Consider the following 26,094-nt stretch of genomic DNA (forward strand, 5'->3'; position numbering starts at 1 on the left):
TCTCTGACAAAATCCTGGTTGTTCTAACCTATTTGATTTAATTCTTCATTTATTATACCGTTTCTTTTCCTTCCTTCATGTGTCATGTATAGCCAGTGTGGTCTTAGAATATATTTACATCTACTATTCCATCTGCGGAGGAATGCGGAGAATGACTATTTTTTCCCAGAATAGTCAGACTCGATCACCTTCAGAGCCCATACAATTTCTGTAACTATTGTTTCATCCCACACTACATAAGCACCTAAGTGCATGGGCCGTTTTGCCTTTCTCTATGGAAAATGCTGCAGAGAAACACAGCTGACTAGGCGTTAGCTTTACGGTAACATTTTTCTTATGTTCAGCAGTTCGGGTGTGCTCCTGTAAAGCGTGGAAGCCCTTATCGCAGAACAGTGGTACATTGCAGGTAGAACAGTAGAAAAAGAACAGATCTCCCAGAACGGCTCTACATCACTCTTTCCTTTGTTGCCCGGTTGCATCTTTCTCTTCCAACCAAGTCTCATTGAACTTGAACTTTCCCATCTTATCCAAACTGAAGCTTCAAACCCTAAACCTTAACAAAAGAAAAGGAGTAAGTAGAAAAATATATAGGCGACTACCAGAAATGCATTCAAATAAAAAAGGGCGCTATTAAGTAGTCTAATAGTTCGAAAAACGTATGTAAACTCAAAATTGTGCAAGAAACCTGATTTTAACACTCCCCCCCCCCTTCGTATCTTGTACTTGGAGCCATTCTCTTATAAAGTGTGCAACAAAGTGACCCCAGAAAAGAATTTCCTAAGTAAAAAATAAAGTTAACGGAAACCTACTGTCTCCTAGCCTACTGACTCTAGAGGCAAAGGGGGTCACTCCTTTTCTTTACTAGTCTTTCTGCTCTATCCATACAATAACGCTGTAGTCTATGAAACAACAAGTTTTGTCTTTCTTAGACAAGCTAAACCAGAATCCAAGAATCTCAATCGAAACAAAAATAGTGAAAACCGTACACTCACAGGTAATGGTAGCCTTCAGGATACGGAGCTTTGAACCAAAGCAAGAAAAAAACTTCAGGACCTTTGTCAATTTAAAGGACCTTAGGGACTTTGTGGCAGCCCTACATAAGTAAATTGAACTGAACCCACTTTTACCATGGAATTATAGCAGTTTAATCTATATTTTTATCTTTTGTAAAAGCGTAAGAGTCGATTGTCTTGTCACTAAGTCTAAAACAAAAGAGAAAATTACGTTATTTCAAAATATTGTGAAAGTTTACGTTATATAAGGTGAAAAACTTTGCAGTGTGAAGCGAGGGCCTGAAAAAGGGCCCCGCGCCGCCATCTGAAATGAACAACTGATTTTCAAATTGTGAAATTGTCTTAACAATTCCAGTAAGCGTTGTTTCTGAATAGAGATCACTTTCCAGGCTAAAAACAATACAAAAAGTCTACAAGATATCAACGATAAATCAAGACTAAATATTTTAGCAATCGTATTGATTAAAAGCGAAGACATAAGGATGATAGATTTTGAAACCGTTTTAGAAGCATTTGCAAAACAAAAGTTTTGAAATATATAAATTCATGTGCCCACATTCGGTGATCTAAATTTCAAAAGGCATATTCAGCAGTTTCATAATATCTAGAGGACATAAACGTAAATTAACGTTAACCCAAAATTAGTACAAAAAAGAACAAAAGAGAACAAAACCGTTAGCTCAAAATGAACAAACTAGAGTATCAAATGAGACAAGATCAAGAGAACAACCTGAGAAATAAAAATGTACGACGGATGATAATGAACAACCAAGACCATCAAAAGTGACAAGAACAATCCAAGGAACTAACGCAAAAGGCACTGAAGAAATGTCTGAAGCAATGATAAACGAAAATAAATATCAAAGAGATATGTAGTTTAAATATTAGCGAATCCAACAATTAGAACAAGTCAAAAACGAAATTGAAAGATATAGAGATATGCACTTAAAAGATAAGTGGCTGCGAGGATCACAACGACTCAAAAACAAAAGTGAGGAACAAAAAATATACGGTTACAAGACATGCAAAAACGAGGATCAGAACAAATCAAGATGAATAAAAGAGAAATGTGTGGGTAGAAAAAATACGACCGTGAGAACAAAGAATACCAGCCACAAGAATTTCAAACCAAACAACAGCAGGAATCAGCACTTTCCAAAGATGTTGAAGAACAAAGAATTGGAAGGTTAGCAGACACGCTAAAGAAGTATCAAGAGTGACACTCTTGATACTTGAACAAAGAACTGTGCTCTTAAAGGACAGCGAGAATCTGAACGAATCAAAAATGAAACTAGAGAAGAAAAAATGTACTTGTGTACTTAATGATACACACTCGAGAACAAACCGGTTTTATCTGTCTGTATTAAGAGACAATTAGCTTACGCTCAGTGGAAAACAAGGAATGGGTGGCATAATACATTGGACTTAAATAGTTTTGGCCATATATTTGCACTTTAGGGGGCAGGGGTAAAGTATTTGGACAGCGTGAAGTTAAAAAACAATTCTTACTTTATCACATACAATATACTTGTAGCTAGGACATTTTGCATGCAGACCCACAACACTTTATCCCTCCCCCCTTAATGTGCAAAAATATAGCCCAAATTTGTTCATAAAGTGTTATGTCTTGGTATATTTCATTAGGATTGTCCTAACTTTACTTCTCGACTGTGTACCGTCATGTACATAAGTACCAAAAAATATTATGTTAGAAGAACAGCCCAATCTTCGATGCCAACAAAATTGTGAAATAAAACCCAGTAATAACCTACAAAGATGCTGTAAACTACACAAATGTCATTTACAGGTCATTGGAACCCATCATCTCTGTATGCATTCACTGTGGACTCCTCCACTATCCCACAGGAACAGTAGTCAACAAAGCTAATATACCTGGGGACTACTGCCTGCTTGGTCGAACTGTATTCCAGCATCAGTAAATTCCAAATTAATTTGTTGGGCCTGTTATAAAACATCACTTGCTCTCTAAAGAGTTCCACAAACAAATTCTGAACTGGAAATACGAAAATCAGTTTAGCAGCACACACATCACAGATCCTTGAAGGCGATTTTGAACCATATTCGTATTGCCAAATATACTTTGTATACCCCGATGGAGATGTTAAAGAACACCTTTCCATCTTTTCAATTATTATATCAGTCGTCACCCAATAGATCTCTAGAAAGAAGTATTGTGAGATACAAACAATTCCAAAAAAAATCCAGTCGGGCCTCGGGCCCCGCACCTAGTCGATATGGCCCTGTGTGAAGCCAGCTCAATGTCGGAGAAATCAATCCCAGGACACCAATCAAACACCTATTCCACTCTCAAGAAACTTTAAAAATATTTGTTAAACATAGTGCCACAAAATTATCAGCTGACAACTACAAATTTTTGAACGCCGGTTGTTTTTTTTTTGCTTTTTTTTTACCAAAACTACAGACATTAAAGCTCCTGAATAAATTTTTGCCCCTCCTAAATTTCTGTAAATTGACTGGCTAAATTAATTTTCTCATATCTTAATTATGTTCTGCGTAACCTTCTATGACTTGATTTGACTGCAGGTGGAGTATAGTCAACGTTGGACTTCAATTTAACGAAGAGAAGTCTGATGTACTGACATTTAATTCAAAGGCTGCTTATGGCGCAGCAACACACTTGGCACATCCACTGTCCAGGTGGAACCACCAAGGAAGGTGGCTATATATTGTGTACATGGGCCTTCCCACCGGGAGGTCCAAAAAGACACCAGATGATTACTTCTTTCGCTTTTCCGCAGAAGGATTTCTTTTGAGTATAGACGAATAGTCAGAAATAATCAAAAGACTTACAATTAAATGCCAACTTTTTTACCTAATGCTATGGCGTTACCGTGAGTCTTTCTCTACCTAGGTCTTTTCTTGCACATCTTACAGCTATTTATAAATAAAATCTACCTAATTTACAATAAATGCTATAAGTTGCTATTGAATTTACCTTACTGGGTAGATAAAGGGCTAGACAGATGTAGCCCTTTCCTCCAGCATTTTAAGAGGTTACACGTGCGAATGATAAGTAGGCTATTTAAAAAGATGGTAACATATTCCTGGCCAGTTAATTTCTAAAAATTAAAACTCAACGAAAGCAATTTGCTTAGTCGCACCATCTAGAAGCACATTTGATGAGCTAGGAAGTTATTCGACAAATCTTACATGAAAATATATAATCATAGTCAATAAATTTTACCACGTTACAAGTCAGCCTGAAAACTGCGCAAAATGAACGATTAACCTGGATAGAAACCCTGCTTTGAAAGCTGGCATAAAATATGCGCGTATGAATTGAAAATGACAGTTTTTAGCTCAGAAAACACTATTTCTGCCTCGGCTACAAAGCATATATATCATGTTGTTATGCTGTGACAAAGCCAGAAGAACTAGTTCTGTCCTAAATTGTTGGTCATGACTTATTTTGGCAACTAAGTCCCACCTGTACGCTAATATCTTATGGCACCAGTTTTGTATATATATTGTTTTGATTGCCAGTTTATTTGTGCTTCTTACAGAATTAATTATTTCAATTTTTTGTTTTCTTTCCGCACCATCTATTGTTTTATTGACAGGTAAACAAATGCATTCATTTATATACAATAGATTGAAAAGCCCGTGTTAAGGACTGAAGTAAATCGGATGGCACCCAACCTTTCTTTAAGCGCCTTTTGAACCCTTGGTCACCTCAAAGGCACAAATAGCACCGGATGAAACTTTGCGATAGCCAAGATTGCCAATTGGAACATTCTAAATTTCTGAAAATATCCCTTGTGCCAAATGATTGATGTATTCACAGTGTTAATTACTTTATGTTACGCAAATTACCCATCGAACATAGAGGCTTCATAGACACATTTTAGAAGAAAATTGAAAATATTATGCTTTTTAAAATCAGAATTATTTAAAGACGTTGGTGAAGATAACCAAAGTTTCTTGAGCCCTAAGCCTCTCCCACAGCTTTACAAATGCACATGGAAGGGAGTCTTTACATATGAGTAAATACACATGGAATTCGATCGACTTCCTTTCCCTCCCCAATTTCACAAATACTTCTATTTTGAACTGCTTTCTACTCACTATTTCCCAGTTGTCATTTAGACAGTTGTATGAAGTGAATACATATCATACAGTTCTATATCACAATATCACAGTTCCATATCATAACACGGTAAGTGTCTATTTCTGACCTAAACTTTGAGTTGCATCAAAATTGCTCTCAAAGAATTTGTAAGTATAATGCTCTGGTTTGCAAAAACATACATGAAATTTAATAATAAGAACACTGATCCTAACACTCTATTAAAAAAAAGAAACAGTAAATACATTTTTGGCACCATTAGCTTAACGTTAAAACTTAGAGCAAGAAAATATGTCAGTGACGCGAGTGACACAATGACTCATACAACATTTTTAAGAACAGATCTCAGAACAACTAGTTTCAATATTTTACAAATATTTGAAAACTATAAGATGTAAAGTTTTTATAAAAAATCCTCGCTATAAAGCATCTTGGCCGTTATTGCTAGTTGCAAAAAAAGTGGATCCACCACCTCTTGTGTGTTTCTACTTTGGACCAACATCTCAGCTGTTCTGTTAGCTCATCAAAATGGTTTGCAAGTTATATGAACAAGGAAACATAAAAATAGTATCAACCTTAAGATCGCTTACTTACATCAATTTTAGATGCTTGGGCCTCTAACCAGGTCTAGCCTACCTTCAACTCAAGGTATTATTTAATGTCAGGACTCCCTGACAGTAGCCCCAGACAGAGTAAATGATTAATGTTACCCTGGCTATAATCAAACTGTCTACTATTATTGTTTTAATATCTTCCGAAGTGAAATTATACCACGGTACAAAGATTTGATCCCAACTTAAGCCTCCCACAGAATGCTTTTACCCCCTCCCTAGCCCACACATATACTAGTTTTGGCCTTAAATGCAGTTTCCAAATATAGATAATCGTTGTGACATGAGTCACATACAGCGTGGCTAAGAGCAGAGTTCAGAATAGCCAATTTAAATATTATGCAAAAGCTAAAAAAGGACAAAATACAAAAATATCTATAAGATTTTCATAGGAAAATATATATTTTCGATGGAAGCATAATATCAAGCCCAGATTCTTGTCACAAACTGGCTAAAGACAAGAGTCAAACAAAATCACACTCGAACCAAATTTAAGTTTCGCTTCTCGAAAATAAGATAATTCTTCACAAAGCGAACAATTCTAAAAAACTTATTGGCAAAACTGTATTATTCAACCACTTATTGTTCAACCTCAGTATTGTTCAGCATTGTTCGGCACAAACTATCAATACATGACAGTTCAGTTTAATAATAGTTTTTTGCTTTCTTAAGAGGTCATTTCACTGCATTTCATATGGTACTTTAATAATATTCCACAAAAGTCAAAACAAGTGTATCAGCAATGTATGCATCATTATGGTCCTATTTAGCAATGAATATCACTATTTAGGTATTCCCTCCCCTGTAGTAAGTTGGTTTTCTTTTTAATTTCGTCAATAGAGAAGATATATTTTAGAAATTCATCATATTTTATGTAATCAGTACGTCAACCAATTCGTGCTGTCAAAATAATGAGGTGATCTTATTATTTGATGTATTTAGAAGTTCTACATTGTCACAAGTACAATGCCAAACTTATAAGAGTTGAATCTTGGGTAAGTTGACGATGGCGAATAAAACTTATTTAGTAATAAAATTACTAATTTTTAACGATTAGTTGTTGCTTCACAGTGCATGGATTCCTTAGTATTACTTTTTTTTATAGATTTTTTCATAAATCTGTACTCACAACAACCCTCTACAATTAATATAAACCCTAATAATAGTAACCATTCCTGATTCAGCATTAAACGTCAATTTTTACTTACAAGACAGTTAAAAAAAAGACTTCGAAATGTTTGGTTACTATGAGCGGGGGGTTCACTCCAGACTAGTTAGTCTAGGAGAGGGGTGGGCAACCATGATGTGGTTGTTCAAAACTCAATGTCAAGTATACTAATGTCAAAATTTAATGTTAAAATTATAGTGTGTGTCAACTTCAAATTAGTATAATACCAATTTTAAATTAATGTGAAATATGTCAAAAAACAAATGTCTTTCATGTCGTAAAATGTCAAAATTAAAAGTAACTTAAAACAAAACTTTTAGAATCTGACTAATTTTCTCTTACTACTAGCAGAGATATTGCTGCAACTAGCAACTTATTACAACGCCTCAAGAGGCTAACACCTGCACACACCCCACGTCCATAAAAAATATATTCCAACCATCACTCTTCACTCCCTTCCATCAAGTTACGATTTCCTTTAGTGCCTTTAGTGCCCCCATTAGGGGTGAAATATTTTCAATTTTAATAGGATTGAAACATACTTTTCACATAGATTATCAATCAATCAATCAATTTATTTCTGACAATTGTTTATTTATTTCTGACAAATTTATTTCTGGCAATTGTGACGAGGTAGGAAGAGCCAAGAGCTCATATGGCATGAGATCTAGCGGAATTCCAAGAATCAACAGATTGATTTAAAAGGAAAATCGGTGGCTTAATGCCGGTCGGGATTTAAAATAAATGCTCTGAGACACAAGGTCCTTCTAAATATTAAAATTCATTAAGATCCGATAACCCACTCGTAAGTTAAAAATACCTCATTTTTTCTAATTTTTCCTCTCCTTTCAGCCCCCCAGATGGTAGAATCGGGAAAAACAACTTTATCAAGTCAATTTGTGCAGGTCCTTGACACGGTTACAAATTTTCATCGTCCTAGCACATCCAGAAGCACAAAACTCGCCAAAACAATGGACCCCCAAAACTCCCCCAACGAGCGCGGATCCAGTCCGGTTACCTCAATCACGTATCTACGACATTTGCTTATTCTACCCACCAAGTTTCATCCCGATCTCTCCACTCTAAGCTTTTTCCAAGATTTCCGGTTTCCCCCTCCAACTCCCCCAATGTCACCAGATCTAATCGGGACTTAAAATAAGAGCTCTGAGACATGAGTTACTTCTAGATATCAATTTTCATTAAGATCTGGTCACCCGTTCCTAAGTTAAAAATACCTCAATTTTTCTATTTTTTTCAAACTAACACCCCCCCCAACTCCCCCAAAGAGACCGAATCCCTTCTAATTATGTCAATCACGTATCTAGAACTTGTGCTCATTCTTCCCATCCAGTTTCACCCCCATCACTCCACTCTAAGCGTTTTCCAAGATTTCTGTTTCCTCCCTCCAGTCGACTATGTCCCGGGATCGGATTCAAATTGAAAATTGAGCATCTTAGACATAATATCTTTCAAAATATTAAGTTTCATTAAGATCCGATCACCCATTCATAAGATAAAAATACCTCAATTTTCACGTTTTCCAAGATTTCCGGCCAACTCGCCCCAATAACACTGGATCCGGTTGGGATTTAAAATAAGAGATATGAGTTACGATTCCCTTCTAAATATGAAATTTCATTAAGATCCGATCACTCCTTCGTAAGTTGAAACTACCTCATTTTCAAATTTTTCAGAATTAACCCTCCCCCTCCCCCAAAGAGAGCAGATCGTTCCGGTTATGTCAGTCAGTATCTAGGACTTGTGCTTAGTTTTTCCGCCAAGTTTCATCCCGGTCCCTCCACTCTAAGCGTTTTCCAAGATTTTAGGTTTCCCCCTCCACCCCTCCCCCCCGATGTCACCAGATCCGGTTGGGATTTAAAATAAGAGATCTGAGACATGATATCCTTCTAAATATCAACTTTCATTAAAATCCGATCACCCGTTTGAAAATTAAAAATACCTCATTTTCTCTAATTTTTCCAAATTAACCGTTCCCCCACTCCCCCCCCCCCCCAGATGGTCGAATCGGGGAAACGACTATTTATAATTTAATCTGGTCTGGTCCCTGATTAGCCTGATAAATTTCATCGTCCTAGCTTATCTGCAAGTGCCTAAACTAGCAAAACCAGGACAAACAGACCGACAGACAGACCAACAGAATTTGCGATCGCTATATGCCACTTGGTTAATACCAAGTACCATAATAAAAAGAGAAAATAAAAAACAACGAAAATAGAGATTACAATCTACAAACACAAACTTAACTACATACTAACGGAGAGGGAAGACCACTGGTGGTTGAGTTTTCTATTGGAGGACTTGAAATCTTCCACTCTTTTATCAATAAGTTTGCAGGCAGAATCAATTTAAATTTTTATACCAGAGAAGAATTACTGGTCCAAGGAGGCAGATACTTGGCGAATTTAAAATAGATTTGGTTAATATTTTTTTTATTTGAAGCAGATAAAAATTTCCAAATAGGGGACATAGCAAGAAGATTGGGCACAGTTAGACTGCTGTAAAATTTTGATAGGTTATCGACTATGATTTGTAATATTAGATGCAACCAAAGCATATGCAATTCGAATTTTTTTAGCGAAGTTTTGAATTACAAGCTTAATGGTTTCTTTAATACTTCTTCCAATGGGCATACCAAGATATATAAGGCTATCAGAAAGCGGAATAGATGTTTCAGAAAGTTCAAGTTGCATGTCAGAGTTACCTTTGAGATTGAAAGCGATTGCTACGGTTTTATCAACATTAAAATTAAGACCGATTTGCTGATATTGATGCTGGAGTTTAGAAAAAGTTCTCTTACTTCCCAAAAAGGTGCAAGTTGAAAAGTTCTCAAATAAAGAAACTTCCCAAAATAAAGAAACTTCCCAAAATAAATACCTTCCTTCCTTCCCAAAATAAATACCTATTTATTTAAAATAAATACCTAGTTATTTCTAAGAAATAACTTCCCAAAATAAAGAAACATCGATTCCACCAAAAAAGGTAAGGGCTTTCGTCGCAATGTCATCGGAGCTGGCAAGTTTACAAGAGCGAGTTGGATAGTTCAAAACAGTGTTCGAAGCAAGTTTTTCGCTTGTCATATCCAAAATGGGAAGTGTGGGACCCGGTACATGTGTCCCCAGCAGTTTAACTACAAAAGTACGGCCGGTACTACAGCGCTTCTATACCGTTCCCGCCCTCTTCTGCAAAGTTAAAACCTCTCTCTCTTTTTACTTTCTTTTTCTTCTTTTCTCTTTTTCCTTCTGAAATTTTAATTAACTTTCAATTCAATTCCTTTGTTAGATTTTAGTTTGATAGACGATCATTTTATTTTCGATCAACTTTTATCAGCCAATAATGCAACCAAAAAAAAGAAATTATAATAGCTTACGTTCTGAAATTGAGTAACTTTGTCTTTTGGCGTGGAGGCGGATATCATTTCGGCATCTATGTTTTTCTTCTTTAACGCCATTATCTGATCTTCCATCAATGCCACTAACGGAGACACAACTAGAGTGAAACCTAAAAAACAATTAACCTTTATTTTTGTCTTCACTTTGTCATATCACGAAGGTCTAGCTAAGGTCCATAAGCAGGCAAAAATACTTCTGATTGGTTAATTATTTTTAGCTGACCAGTCATCCAGTATTTTACATAATACAGTTCCATGCGTAGGCTCTTATGTAGCAACATAAAAGTTGTATTAAATTTAAGATTTGAACTAAAATAAATTTCGTACGAAGAATTGAGAAGCATGTACGCTGGAATTTATTCTCGATCAGGGGAGAAAAGCATCAAGGACTGAAGATATGTATGTGCTTGGGGGAGGCAATAGCTTCGAACATGCAGCCCTCCGTATGAGGTTCCTAAACTATAACATATTGTCGCTTTAAACCATAATTCTCTATTTTTGAAGAAGTTTCGCAGCAACAGTTTTTTATTGCTTAAATAAATGCTAATCGAATTTATTTTAATAACTTCAAGTTAATAAATGATAACTTTATTATATACTGTCTATTTATATATATATATATATATATATATATATATATATATATATATATATATATATATATATATATATATATATATATACCAGGCATATCCAGTATTTTTGTTCGGGAGGGGGGAGGGGTTACAAAAACCTTAAAGATGCATCAAAATTGGTTTATATGCATTTTATTACGTTTTAACGAGTCTTACAACAAATTTGAAGGGAGGGGGATGTATATAATTAGTTGGGGACAGGGAAGGAATACCCTCGAAAGTCCAATCCTCGATATTAACTTCCAAAACAATAAGAAAACAGTTTTCCAAAAACTTAAAATGCGTTGTTTGAAGAAGTTTGTAGAATCAACCTATTTTTATTGTTTTGATAAATCATGATTAAGTTTTGTTATCAAATTTAAGTTAATAAATGCTAAGTTTGGTATATATTACCACGCAAAAAAAAAATTAAATACAGTTATACATTATAATTCAGTATTGGTAAAAAGTGTGGCCTACTAGAATAATTTTGGTATATGCTACTAGGAGAAAGAATAATAACATAAACAAATGCTAATAGGTCTTTTTTCAAATCCTACCTCCTCTCCTCATGATGGCATAGCGATCTTATCGCTTAAACTTTAATTAACTTGGGGAAGGATTATTATGATACCACTACAAATATATACTTAAAGGAGAATGTACTCTTACATCACTGGCAGGTATCAAGGGAAATCGGCCAAAAACAACAAAAATTTTGATTTGGTAAGGATCGTTATGATGCCAATACCAATATATGCTTAAACAAGAATGTACCCTTGCATCACCGTTAGGTATCAAGAAAAAACGGCCAAAAAGCCTAGATAATGACTTAAACAATATGAAGATGGCGTAGTGCCCAATATAAGTATAGGATAAAGAGCAAAGATTATCCAGAGCCATTGATGGCGCAGTCAAAATGTTGTTTCAGTTGCGGGTTCTTTTTCGCAAGGATAGGTAGCGAGTCTGACGCCCGTCCTTCCAGTAGCCGGAATTGACCCCATTACAGGAATACTAACGAATAAATGAATGCAATGTGTAAATGAATTCATTATTAGATGATCAGTAAAATAATACAATCTTGAATGAAAAGAAATAGAATTACGAATATGAAAACCGTGTGTTTTTTCTCTTTCAGTAAATAAATAACAAAGCGAATAAGCATACCACTTATAGATAATAATATCAACACATAAATAATTCAACAAGTGCAAAATCAAATAATTAGTAATACAAACCACTAGAGATGACTGCAGGAAGTTGAAAGCATAAACTCTTCCCTCCACCTGTTGGCATTAGCAGTATTACGTCCTGTCCAGACAGGGATGCATTCATTGTCGGTAGCTGATGAGGGCGCAGTGAACTTATCCCAAACACATTATTCATCGTCTCCTTCAATTTCTTTGACCAAGCATAGTCTAAAAAGGATTCGTTAAGGTTATTTAAGACGCATAAATCAAAAAAAAGATGATCTGCAATTTAATTTCAATGTTTACTTCTACAACTACTATTGCTACAACTGGGCTACATCAAAATGGATTAACTGCATTCAGGTTATTAATATATCCAGTCAGAATATCTAGAGTATAAAGTAAACACTTCAAAGAAAAGTTTATGTTGCTTTAAGATTAGATGAAAAACACGACATGTATGCTGGTTGTCAATGAGATGTCTCAAAAATATCTTAAAAATAACTTATGGTATTCCCTAAAAGCTTCACCTTAATGCCCTCTTTTTTTGGAAAAATAAAGAAAAAGGAGGATTTAAAAAGGGGAAAAAGTGGATCATGAAAGGAAAAATACCTTCAGAGTTCCAATTCAAGGCTGCTAACTTGGCAGTTTTTTTGTTGTTAGCAGCTTCAATTAATTTGTCTTTCTTTTGCACAAGGAGACGACGCTTCCGCTGGAGTTCGGCTATTTCTCCATCTAGTGATTCGATTTCTAAAGTTACTTTCATTACATGTTGCTCTGGATCTAAAAAGAATGTTATTGGATGAAATAAAAGACATTGAATGAAATGTTTTAATGGAATATGTTAATATAAAATACGAAATAGATACAAATATTTTTGAATGAAAAGAAAATAAAAGTTCTTTTGAAACAAAAACAAAATTGACTGGTAAAATTTGTGAAGATGAAAAAGTATGTAAAAGTGGACAGCATTTGGGATATTTCAGTCTAAAACATTTATCTATTCTGTTAAATTGGGTATAATGACAGGGCTTTTAATGACCCTACATACATAGCTATATGGTTGTCCTATATTTGGTTGGGGAAGAGGCATCAGAAGAGTTTAAAGGGGGAGCAGAGAAATTCAGCACGCCAAAAATAATTCAAAGTAATATGATTGCCAGATTCTATTTATCTAATTACATTAAATCTTTCACATTATTGCTACTGCACATTGACAACAACACCTCGCACGCACCCAGGTTCATATTCTGATATACTTAATAGGAACATGGTTAGACTAAAACCCTTCACCAAATACTGGCACAAAGTAAGAAGTAAACTATACTAAATGGTTAAAACGCAAAAGAAAATACCATGAAGAGACAAAGAAACGTTACATACAATGAGGTATCTAGGGGAAGAGACGGAGTTTGAACCCCCACCCCCTAAGACTTTTGTCCAAATAAATAGCAATACATTAAAAAAAATTGTAACCCTTTCTCCTAAAACAAAATCCTGGATACGCCCTTGGTTAAAAAACAAAAGAAAATTTTATGACATTTTTTTTTCCATTTTCCCTTTTGTTATACAGTTTTTCCCCATAGAATGATTTATCAGTGACCCCTTCTCCCTCTCTCTAAACTAGGATTAAGGGAGCATGGGAGGGAAACACTGTTTTAAGATAAAACATGATAAAAAGGAATTAAAGTAAATAATATTGGCAAGAGGAAATTTGTTACCACTTGGGTGTAGGAAAAGTATTTGAAAAGCGTGTTGTCAAAAATGCAACCTAATTTTTGTCTAATATGTGGAAAGGACGAAGATTTAACTTGATTTTTGTTATGGATTCTACAGAGATAGGGAGAATATTTTCCTGTGGTAAGATGAAAGGGGAGATTAGACAGACTTTTATATTAAGTAACAGAAATTTTATGGATATTAAAAGGTTGCAAAAGTTGGTCAATACAGGTATGGCACATAGGGACTATTTCCTTTATATGTTAGTCTAGATATTGGAGGGTGATTTTGATTCCAAATTTTATGCTGTTCCATATTTTTGCATTAAACAGCCCAAAAAGATTTTTAATAGATAGGCATTACTGTCTAAGAACTAAAAATCATCCATGAATTTTGGTTTTTCACCAATATTTTGACTCGAGATCATTGTAGGAATAGCTCAAGGGGCCTCAAGATGATTCAATATACCAGGCCATAATTAATGTTTACTTAGAAAAATTGCTTTGGAAAGAAAAAGGTGTTTTCCTTAGGTCTTTAGGTGTTGAACTTCATTTATAAGAAGCAAAAACTGTTGGGTGACAGACATAAAAGACAAATGATGGACAATGACCATCATTCATTGTTACTTCTTTTGAATATCTTCCTTCAATGAGAACTCCAGTCAGGGCACATAAAACTAGACAGAAGAAACATGTTCAGGTTCAGGATGTTAATAAACCAACGCAATATTCACATGTTGGGGCTAATTAAGATCATTATGTTTATTTCAGATTGTTACAAAGTATGAAAGTAGAAGAATATACAAAGCTGGTATATAGAATTTCTGTGCAACAGCAGAGATGGCATGAAATTTGCAGCCACTTATATGACATCCAGAATAACCCCCAGTTGCAGAAGCATCGTCTGCCAAAGGTTGCCTCACCATCTTCATCTGGGTAAATCTATTTGATATTGCCACTTCAGAAATTCATTCACCTTGTTAAGTCCTAAGAATAATTTTTCAAAATATACTTTTGGGTCACCTTACAAAACTTTTTTTTTTGTTATCTTTTTGCTGTGAGTTTCATTTTTCATTAGTTTTTTTTTAAGAATTGTTGCTATTTTTCTTATTTGTCTTTTTGTTTCTTTGTTCTGTTGTATTTATTGCTCTGCTGTCTCTTTCACAATTTTGCAGAATAGATAAAAAACTAATTATTTTTATTTACTCTGGGTACTTTGTTCTCCACATTTGTCAAAATCAGATATATTCATATAGGCAGCTGTATCATATCATTGATTTTCTGTAATTTGTCTTCTTTCAGTTCTTAATGCTGAAATATCCCACTGCATATGTTGAAGTTTTGTCAAAAATCTTACATTAATAATAGTTACACATGGTTTCAGTTTTTATCATGAATGCATTAATCTTTTTTTTTAATGTACTATTGTGTTTCTATTTCAGTTTTCTTTCTCATTGTTTCTTAAAGACAGTTTCCCTGAATGCTGTAATGCAACTATGGGTATTTTGTTGATCTTCTTTCTTCCGAGTCTTCTATACCCATCATTGGATATAGCAACTTCTCATAGTCTTTGAGGAAAGGAAGGAACAATTGATTGTATAAAAGTTTCAGCTGGTATATTTGTGTGCTTATTTCCTTTTGCCAATGTCATTTTTACTCTAGTTTTTCTTATTTTTTGTCTCATTCTACTATATTATTACTATTAAGCACTCAATGCAGGACCAGGCAACCTGAAACTATAACAATAGTCATGCTCCTCTTCCATACTAATATATTTTAAATCCTCCTCCCATTCCATTCAAGGACAACCTCCTTTTCTTTGGCTCTAGATGAGGAGTGGCCAAATCAGATGATCTTTGGCAATCTGTCATCCTTCCTCTGCAGAATGTGTCTTAGCCATTTCAGTTTTTCTCTCATTATAGCCCTAGGAATTAGATAGAATCACATTTGTCTTACAGATAATTATTTGAAATATGGTCATTCAGGCAGGTACCCAAAAGAGACCATTGACACTTCATCTGAAAAACATTTAACAACTCCTGCTTCATATTTTGGAGCACCCACATTTCAGAATGATACTTGACCACTGACATCACTGCAGCTTCTAATATTCCAATGTTGATTCACAGACTTAACTTCCTATTTTTCCAAAATCCTAGTAGCATGCTATATCTTTGTTATGTAGAGTGGATTACAATAGATTATTACCACCCTACTGTTAGTATTTCTGAACTTTCAGTTGCAGACTATAGTGTCTGAACAGTACATTTAGCAACACCTTTTCTGCAATACTACTACTACTACTAATAACTCACTGCAGCACCAAGCCGCCTGAGGCCAACACAGCTACGCACGCTCCTCCTCCAACCTAATCTATTTAAAGCCCTCCCAGGAAGTTCCCATTTCCTTTAAATCTTTATTTATGACATCCTCCCAACCCAGACAAGGACGACCTGCTTTCCGTGTAGCCCCAGACGGTTGGCCAAAAAGTACAATTTTTGGTAATCTGTCATCCTTCATCCGTAGAATGTGGCCTAGCCATCTCAACCTTTCTTTCACTATAGCCCCAGAAAGCGGGATTGAACCACACTTTTTGTACAACCTACAGTTTGAAATACAGTCAGTAAGCTGGGTACCCAGAACAATCCATAGGCAATTTCTTTGGAAAACATCTAGTAAATTTTCATCTGCTTTTTGGAGTGCCCATGCTTCAGAGCCATATTTGACCACTGTCATCACTGTAGCTTCCAATATTCTAATCTTGGTTTGTAGACTTATCTTTCTATTCTTCCAAACTTTTTTTAACTGTGAAAAAACACCCTGAGCTTTAGCTATTCTACTTTTAACATCTTCACTGCTCCCACCATCTTTAATAATAATACTACCAAGGTAACTGAAGCTCCCAACCTGATCAATCTTTTTGTTACCTAATGTCACCTGTTCATCTTTGCTTATTCCTAGCCTTAGTGACTTAGTCTTCTTAACATTAATTTTCAAGCCTATTTTAGCACCCTGAACTTGTAAAACCTCTAAAAATTCATTCATTTTGCTCACACTTTCATCTAATATGCTTAAATCATCAGCATAATCTAAGTCCAGGAGTGTTCTTCCTCCCCATTTGATTCCATGGTCTCCAATTGCCTTTCCTGTGCTCCTTAAGATGAAGTCCATCAAAATGATCCATATAAAGGGGAATTGAACACAACCCTGATCTATTTACAATATTAAATCTGTGAGTACTGTTGGAAAAAGCAGGATAGTCCAGGAGTGTTCTTCCACCCCATTTGATTCCATGGTCTCCAATTGCCTTTCCTGTGCTCCTTAAGATGAAGTCCATCAAAATGATCCATATAAAGGGGAATTGAACACAACCCTGATCTATTTACAATATTAAATCTGTGAGTACTGTTGGAAAAAGCAGGATAGCCACAAATTAAAAGAAATGCCCAAAAGCAAATTAAAATGTCCACAAATGACATGCAAATATGTAATTGTTTCATTATTAATGCAAAAGTCATTCACAAAAGCTAATTTTAATTAACAAAAATATACCATCTACTGTAGGGGTCACTTCCAACATCTACTGTAGGAGTCACTTCTTGTTAATTAGAAGTCTTTAAAAATACCATTTTGACCAAAAATATCAGGGTGCCTAACCTGCTTCTGAGGCTATATTACATAGACATGTTATTTTAAATATAAAATACAATATTACCATTTATTGTAGGTGTCACTTCCATTAGGTCTTCATCTGAGCTTGCCATCTTCATCAGCAGACAAAAATTATGACAAATGCAAGGTTAAATTTTATCTGGAACAAAATTCAAATTTTTTAAACATGACAAAAAATAAAATAAAACAGCACCAACAAATCACTGGAAGGGATTATTTTAATGAACTTGGTAACTATGGAAGTTACAACTTAGATAAACATACAAAATTTAGGCAAATTATGGGAAAAATGTAAGAGCAATTCTAAAATTGTTTGTTTTGTTTTTTAATTATAACAAGTTATGACAAGTCTATCTTTGTAGATAGGCTTCCCAAAGCCTTTTTAGATTAAGCTTCCTAAAGTGTAAAGTCTACCAAAAGAGGGAGAGTGAGGTAAGATTTGAAGTAAAGGAAGGGAGTGAGAGAAAAAAGATTGAGAAAAGGAAAGAAAGAAAAAGAAAGTGAGAGAGGAGAAAATACCTTTTTATGTATTATATCTTTTATGTAGCCTACATTTTAACCATCTTGTCTCAAACTGATATAAAATTTTACTCTAGCTGTACTGTTCTATTACAAATAGAAATATACACTGCCAATTGTATGTTATTGCTCAGAAAGCTGCCAGTATGACTTTTCTTCTGCTGGAGAAATCACCAACTACAAGATGGGCATTGGTGAACTAAGTGCTTGATAAATAAAACTGTGTTTTGGACATTTAACAATAACCAAATTATCTAGTCATGGAAAATTGGCAGCTCATGCCCAGGGACTTGCAACCAGACTTCAGACATTTGAATTTATATTTATGCTATATCTAGCAGACAGAATTTTTTGTTCAACAAACTCTGTGTCAGAGTAGCTGGAGGCAGTAGACCTAGTTTTTTTCTAGAGCTACCAGTCTACCAAGATACTTTCAAAATGGGTTATTTTCTTGTGATAGAGAGAGTGCTCTAAGTTTGAAAGCTGCTTCATGAATATTTTTCTATTGTTAGAGTCAGTTTCAGTATTAGATGTTGTTTCACTGTTCTTTTTAGGTCCCTCTTAAGGGCTCAAAATTTAACTTGCCCCAGAGGCAATTAGGCCTATTGAATTTGGAAAGAGGACAAAAAGACATCAGGCAATGTATTCACCTTTATCCTAGCTAAATTATGTGAAGATGCATATATTTACCAACCCAAAAGTAACATTAATTTCCATCAAAAATGAACACAATGAATTACCCATCCTAATGGTCAAATACAGGCTAGTCTATGACCTGCATTGAATATATATACACCAAATTTTTCTGTAAGTCCCTCTTTTCTGCAACGTGATTTGATTATATGCTCAGAAAATGTGAAAATAGGCTACCCCATGTTTTGTTTATACAATTCAGGGCATATATTTGACCATTAGGGAGGTGCCTAGGGGTAAAATATATATTTCTTAGCCAAATTTGATACTGACTGTGTTGACTATTGTGGGGAGCTAGAGTTGTGACATATGGAGATTGTCCTGCCTGATTAAATTCTGGTGTCAAAAAATACAAAAGAATATCAAAACCTCAAACCTGGTGTCTGCTGTATAGCTTGACCCTGATAATTCCTGGCTTGAGACATAGGTACAACTTGTGGAATAAATGTTGGATACATGGGGCCTGACCTTGCTCATTATTTGGAACAACTGCACTTGGAGAGGGATGTAGATCCCAATTTGCCTGCATTCCAGGTAAAACACACCACTATACCCAAAAAATACACAAAAATATCAAACCCTCAAATCCAAAATAACGTACCACACCGAGCCGTTTTTAAAATCTCAGGTTTAAAATTATTACGCCGCCAAAACACAGAACTAAGCCAAAAGATTAATTTTCTCGTAAGAACGGGCCAGCTGGACGATCCCCCTAAAAAAAGAACAAAAACGCGCTGATTTGAAAATATTCAAAGCACAGCCATCTTGATAAAGGTTCAAAATGGCACAAATACGTTCAATCTAAGTATTTTTGCATTCACAAAGAGTATGTGGCTAGTGCAAGCGTGTTTTCCCAATACTGGCGAAAAAACGAAAGCAGTAATTTTACCATCGATTTAACTCTGCGGTATTGACAGTTTCAGTATAAATAAAGATGAGAGATAAATTTTACTTTCAAAAGACACAGTATGCAAAGTTGCATTTGTTAATTCTGGGTTCTTTTACTCAATCCTGCGCGTCGTAAGATAGATTCATCGCGACGAATTTGCAAGTGTAATAGATAATTTATTTGTCATGTGGTGGCACTATGGGTTTAATTTCAGCTTTTTAATATAGGACCCAGAAATCTAGCCTGGTCGTAACAACTTACTACAGAGCCAAGGTAAGAATCTTAATAGTCAAGGAGCGTTGCTTATCCGATGTAATGCAATTTAACCAAAAATATAGTCACCCAGGAGTTATTGGCAAACTCAAAAAAAAGGATTTTCTCACTGTTTTAATTTTAAATATTTTCAATGTATGTCATAATAAGTCTTTAATAAGTCTTTATCCTTGTTTTATCAAGTTCCAGCACTCACTCCCAGCCATCAATAATTAAATATAATGAGACTGCCGATCAGCTTGCCAATGGCTCTTTAAATGGTTTTATACACCCAAATTTGAATGTCTAGACCCTTAGAAACATACTTGAAAGAAATGCTTTAAAAACAAGCTCTCTCTCTATCTTTATTTTCTTCAAAGGCGCAAAATATTGTATGTTAAAGAATTAAAATCAATTTTTTGATCCTGAGACAAGAGAAGCTTACACGGTAAAAACAAGCTGATCCATATGGTAGATTTTGTAACTATACTCGATAATTCCCGAGCCATTGAATTTTTGAATGTCAATTCATCCAGCGTGAAGCAGTTAATGTTAGAAAGATTTTCAAAAACACAATCCTCTACCCTGACATTAACGTATTGCTGCTTTCAAGCTTACCAGCCAACTCTGACAGCGGTACATAGACTTATTTTCCTTTTCTTGGGGAATAACAACATTTATAAGTATATTAAACTAATAATGGCAGGAATTAGTGATTCCTTTTTATCTTTTGATGGAAAATCATCATGAAATCAAAAGGAGACCAAAGTAGACTCCAGAAGGTTTTTAGTTTTACGACTATGAGGCAATTAGGAGGATTTTGGAGTTTTCTATAATCTTTGCTACAACAAAACCTTTGCATATAGACAGGGGTGAATCTTTAGTGTTTTTATTGGGGAGAGGAGGCGAGAGAGGTCCATATCTAGGTAGTCAAGGTGTGTTGAATATATAATATTTTTATCTCCACGTTATTGGGGGAAAGAGGGTAACTGAACCCCTTGCCCCCCCCCCCCCCAGAAAAAATGACTTCTGTAAACGTAAGATATCTTGAAAATTTTTTTAGAAGTACTGACCAAATCCTTATAGGATATATCTACTATTAAGCGACCAGAGTAACTAAGAAATTTGTATACTCTCTTTTCAGTTTCAAAAAGTTTTAGAGGATATCTTGAACAAAAATACAAAATGAATATAATGACAAAATATATAAGAAATTGCTTCAAAGTCTTTTGTACCTTAACTTTGTCGAGATTTCAATAATTTTTGACATGATTATCTCAAATTGCTATTTTTTTCAGCCTAGTCTGTATTCTTTCTGAAAAGAAATTTGGCCAAGATAATAGAAAATTGATATAATATAAAATTGATTTTTTTTTTACTAAATGGACCAAAATTTTTGACCATAAAATTTTGAATATCACCTTGGATTGCAAATTACATCTGGAAAAAATATATTAATTAATCTAGATTGAAATGATACGAATTCAATTACCTGATGGTTTTGGGAGTGTTGAATACGAAGTCCAATGATACACATAGTAAGCTGAAAACAGAATATTCCATCTCCATGAAATCCGGTTTAATCAGGGAGTTTTTCTTAAAAACCAGGTAAATTTTTGCTCACACTGCTATGGAAGTGCTACCTATTTTTAAAGTCTAGGAAGCAATTATGAGTTGTTCTAAGTGTTTCAGTTAAAAAAAATTCAATATTTTTAGATGTACCCCAATGAAGTATTCTCAGGTACATTCTGTTTCCCTGTGTTTTTAAATAGCCCAGGGGACGGCCTCCTGAGAAAACCTCTCTAAATTACTGATGGTGTGTTTCATACTGACATGGAAAAAAATTTAGATGTGGGCAGACTAGTGTCTTCTCAGCTTGAATGTACCAAACCCCATAGATATCCTCATTTTGACGCTGTAAAATGGGGAAGCTAATCCTGACTTTATGTTGTAAGGAGTAGAAATGAAAAAACATTATATATACTATGCCTTCTTGAAACTGTTCTTAATGTATCACTTGGATGGAACACTTCAGCAAAGTGAAATCCTCCTGGTTCCAGGAAGCTAAGACTCATCCTAAGATGCAAAGTCTCCTACCTGACAGGTCCTTCTTTCCTCTTTTCATACCATGCCTCAGACCAGGCATGGAATATATTTGCCCTCTTTTTGCCGCTACTCTAAAAACGCATATAAATTCTGTCCAGCGTGCTCAGAATATTGTTATTCATGCTGTAGTTTCTGACATCCCTGATGCAAAGCCCTTACAATCGATGCAAGATATTTTTGGCTTGAGGACTATGTCAGTTTGCTGCAAATATTCCCGTCCATCAGAGGAGCTATCAAAGCTTCTACGTGAAAATAAAAGCTTGAAAATAACTTTAAACAAAGCCTAGCCAGATTACTTATTTAAAAGGTACCTGAATTTCGGATACGATAATGAATGAGAGTTCAAACATTAGTCTTATGTAAAGATTTTTTGAATGCTAATTGCTTTCCAGGTATGGAATTAACAATGATAGGCTGCAAAATATGATTTGGTGGACAGCTATAAAATCACCTATAAAAACCCAAAATGAACAGAAATTACAATTAATAACCAATCAAACTCAAAAGGAGCAGAAATTACCAGGAGTAGGGCTCAAAAGCCCCAATACCTTCCAAAGGCTAAAAAAATTTGCACTCTACTGAAAAAACACAAATGAATGCGCATTGTCAGTTTAATATATATATATATATATATATATATATATATATATATATATATATATATATATATACCTATTATAGTAATAAGTACTTATTACTATAATAAGTAATAGTACTTATTTTTTATTTAAGGTACATCTTCATTAAAGATGGTATTAAAATCTGCAAATGATGTCACTGAAAGGTTGATAGTTCTGAAATATTATGGTGAAGCAGAACACCATCATGGGAGGATCCTCTATAGGAGGACAATTGCGGCAGGGTGTAAGATCCAGATTTATGGACAACGGCCTCTGTAAAGGGCTGCCTCGACCCTTTCGGGGTACCTGCAAGACTGGGAAACTTGCGGTCAATTTTTCCCACTTGAGGAGTGGCACCCCTTGAGGAAATTATAGCCTAGTAAACAATACAGCACTCGTACGGGATTCTGATTATTGGATAATTTTCTGGGCTTGGTTTGTTTTGATGGGCGTTTTCGGGCTGAAAAACCTCTTCCTAGCTGATTTATCTACTATGGGCTGCCTCCCCGTAGTAGCATAATATTTGTAGTCATGAATATATAATGAGCCGGAGGTAATAGGCTTGGGACTGTCTGTGCAGGATTTCGACTCTTGTTGATAGAAGAGCATCGCCAAGTGCTGAAAACCATGTTGTGACCAAGATGGGCCCAGGATTGCACAAAGCCTCCAACTTACTGGAGGTCCCAGGGACTTCTTGCTGTCCGGTTCTAAGCCGGCTTAAGCTCTTCGGTGTAGACTTGAGAAGATATGTTGGTCCCCATCCTGCACTGGTATCCGGGATCACTGCTTTTCTTGAGGCCAAAATAATTTCAAAGATTTAAAGAACATGAAAATTGGAACTTGGAATGTTACAACGTTAAAAAATGACTATCGCATCGACATTTTGACTGACGAATTCAGACGGTTTGAACTGGATTTATTAGGAGTTTCAGAAACTCATATACCAGGGGTAGGAAGCATGAAATTAGGTGACATAGAATTTGTTTACTCAGGCAGGAAGGATGGGGTACATAGACAGGGAGTAGGGCTCATGATGAATAAGGAAGCTGCTAAGTCTTGTTTAGGCTGGGAAGGTATTAATAATAGAATACTAATTGCTCATTTTATGACTAAAAAGTTTAGGGTATCAGCTATAGTAGTATATGCCCCCATTGAACCAACTGATGGAGATACTAGTGACTCAGATGAATTTTACTTACAGTTACAGGAGAAAATAGACAGGGTACCAGGTAGAAATACGGTGTCTTTGCTAGGAGATTTTAATGCCCAGGTTGGTAGAAATAGGGATAGATGGTATCCTAGCCTAGGTAAATTTGGTGTAGGAAAAGAAAACAGTAATGGCTATAGGCTTTTGCAATTTTGTAGGTATAACAACCTAGTTATAACCAAAACGGTGTTTGGTCACAAAATGGTCCATAAGTTGACATGGTATTCACGTGATGGTAAGACAGCAAACCTTATTGATTATGTTATTGTAAACAGAAGACTAGCAGGATCAATACAAGATACTAGGGTGTATAGGAGTGCTGTTATTGATGTTAAAAGTAAAGATCACCATCTATTAGTGTCTAAGGTTAATTTCAAAGCTGAAATTTCGGAAGGGTAACTCCCTCCCGGAAAGTTATGATGTTGGTAGACTTCAGGATGAAAATTTGAGAAAAAAAATTCCAGGAACAGTTGAGTACTAAACTTGAGGGTTTAAAATTTGACAATGTGGAAGATGGATGGAATAATTTCAGAAAAACAATTTGTAAAGTTGCTGATGGTGTCCTAGGGAAGAGTGCTAAGACAGCAACTAGGAATATTAGTGAAAAAGCTTTAGGTTTAATAGAGAGTAGAAGGGGTTTGTATAAGAATTATCTGAGTGATGGGTCGTATGAAAACAAAAGGAATGTAAAGAAAGTGGAGAAAGCATTAAAATATGAACTAAGGAGATGTGAAATGGAGGCGATGGATAAAATTGCTGAGGATCTGGAAGATGCGGCTAAACGGCATAATAGTAAAATATTATACTGGCATGTTAATAAATTGAAAGGGAGTAGCCAATCCGGACTAGTCCCAGTTAAAGATAGAAATGGGGCCACAATTAGTGATAAGGAAAAAGTTAAAGACAGATGGGTGGAACATTTTGAGAATGTGCTAAACCGAGATACAGTTGTAGGAGAAGATATAGACGGAAATGAAAAAGTTTGTGATACCTTGGATGTGAAGGAAGATTTGTTTAGTTAGGAAGAATTAGCGACAGTACTAGAAGGATTAAAAAATAATAAGGCCCCAGGTGCTGATAGTATGATTAATGAGTTCCTTAAATATGGTGGCTCTGAGGTTAGGAATAAGCCACTGAAGATTATGAACATGATTTTTGAAAAAGGGGAAGTACCCAATGATTTTAGGAAAACCTTAATTAAACCACTGTATAAGAAAGGTGACAAGAGTGAGTGTCGTAATTATCGAGGCATTAGTCTGGTATCTCTAGGTAGCAAATTACTGAGTAATATGATACTTTTTAGACTGAGACATGCTTTAGACAAAGTTTTAAGGGAAGAACAATGCGGTAGAGGATGTGTCGACCATGTTGTTAATAATTGAGAAGTCCCTTCGTTGTCAAACACCTCTGGTCCTTAGTTTTATCGATTATGAGCAAGCTTTCGGTTCTGCTGATAGAACAGAGTTAACAAAGGTCTTATCGTTATATGGTATACCAGAAAAATACATTAAAGTGATCTGCGCTATGTACGAGAATAATACTGCTGCGGTTAAGGTAGGAAATGAGGTTAGCAACTGGTTTTGTATTAAATCAGGAGTTAAGCAGGGTTGTGTTCCATCCCCATTTATATGGATCATTTTGATGGACTTCGTCTTAAGGAGCACAGAAAAGGCAATTGGAGACCATGGGATCAAATGGGGAGGAAGAACGCTCCTGGACTTAGATTATGCTGATGATTTAAGCATATTAGACGAAAGTGTGAGCAAAATGAATGAATTTTTAGAGGTTTTACGAGTTCAGGGTGCTAAAATAGGCTTGAAAATTAATGTTAAGAAGACTAAGTCACTAAGGCAAGGAATAAATGAAGATGAACAGGTGACATTAGGTAACGAAAAGACTGATCAGGTTGGGAGCTTCAGTTACCTTGGTAGTATTATTAGTTAAAATGGTCGGAGCAGTGAAGATGTTAAAAGTGGAATAGCTAAAGCTCAGGGTGTTTGTTCACATTAAAAAAAATTTGGAACAATAGAAAGATAAGTCTACAAACCAAGATTAGGATATTGGAAGCTACACTGATGACAGTGGTCAAACATGGCTCTGAAGCATGGGCACTCCGAAAAGTAGATGAAAATTTACTAGATGTTTTCCAGAGAAATTGCCTACGGATTGTTCTGGGTACCCGGCTGACTGACCGTATTTCAAACAGTAGGTTGTACGAAAAGTGTGGTTCAATCCCGCTTTCTGGGGCTAAAATGAAAGAAAGGTTGAGATGGCTAGGCCACGTTCTACGGATGAAGGATGACAG

The 26,094-nt window shown here is 35.3% G+C and overlaps 1 protein-coding gene across 5 annotated transcripts in view; it reads right to left on the reverse strand.

Moving 5' to 3' along the window:
- The window catches only part of LOC136026162 (ATP-dependent DNA helicase Q1-like), a 110,297-nt gene extending 84,442 nt beyond the window's left edge, over window positions 1-25,855 (reverse strand). For 2 of the 5 annotated variants that reach the window (XM_065702468.1, XM_065702473.1), the window contains exons 1-5: window positions 19,295-19,332; window positions 17,547-17,642; window positions 12,726-12,896; window positions 12,162-12,341; window positions 10,289-10,419 (exon numbers count right to left, since the gene is read on the reverse strand). In XM_065702468.1, coding sequence (XP_065558540.1) covers window positions 10,289-10,419; window positions 12,162-12,341; window positions 12,726-12,896; window positions 17,547-17,601 — 537 coding nt within the window. In that variant the 5' untranslated portion in view covers window positions 17,602-17,642; window positions 19,295-19,332. Of the gene's footprint in view, window positions 1-10,288; window positions 10,420-12,161; window positions 12,342-12,725; window positions 12,897-17,546; window positions 17,643-19,091; window positions 19,242-19,294; window positions 19,348-25,836 lie in introns of those variants that run through there. The other 3 variants (XM_065702472.1, XM_065702469.1, XM_065702471.1) reach the window with 3 other exon arrangements.
- Window positions 25,856-26,094: the final 239 nt, after the last annotated feature.

Source organism: Artemia franciscana, chromosome 4 (genome assembly GCF_032884065.1).
Source record: "Artemia franciscana chromosome 4, ASM3288406v1, whole genome shotgun sequence".
NCBI classification, from domain to species: Eukaryota; Metazoa; Arthropoda; class Branchiopoda; order Anostraca; family Artemiidae; genus Artemia; species Artemia franciscana.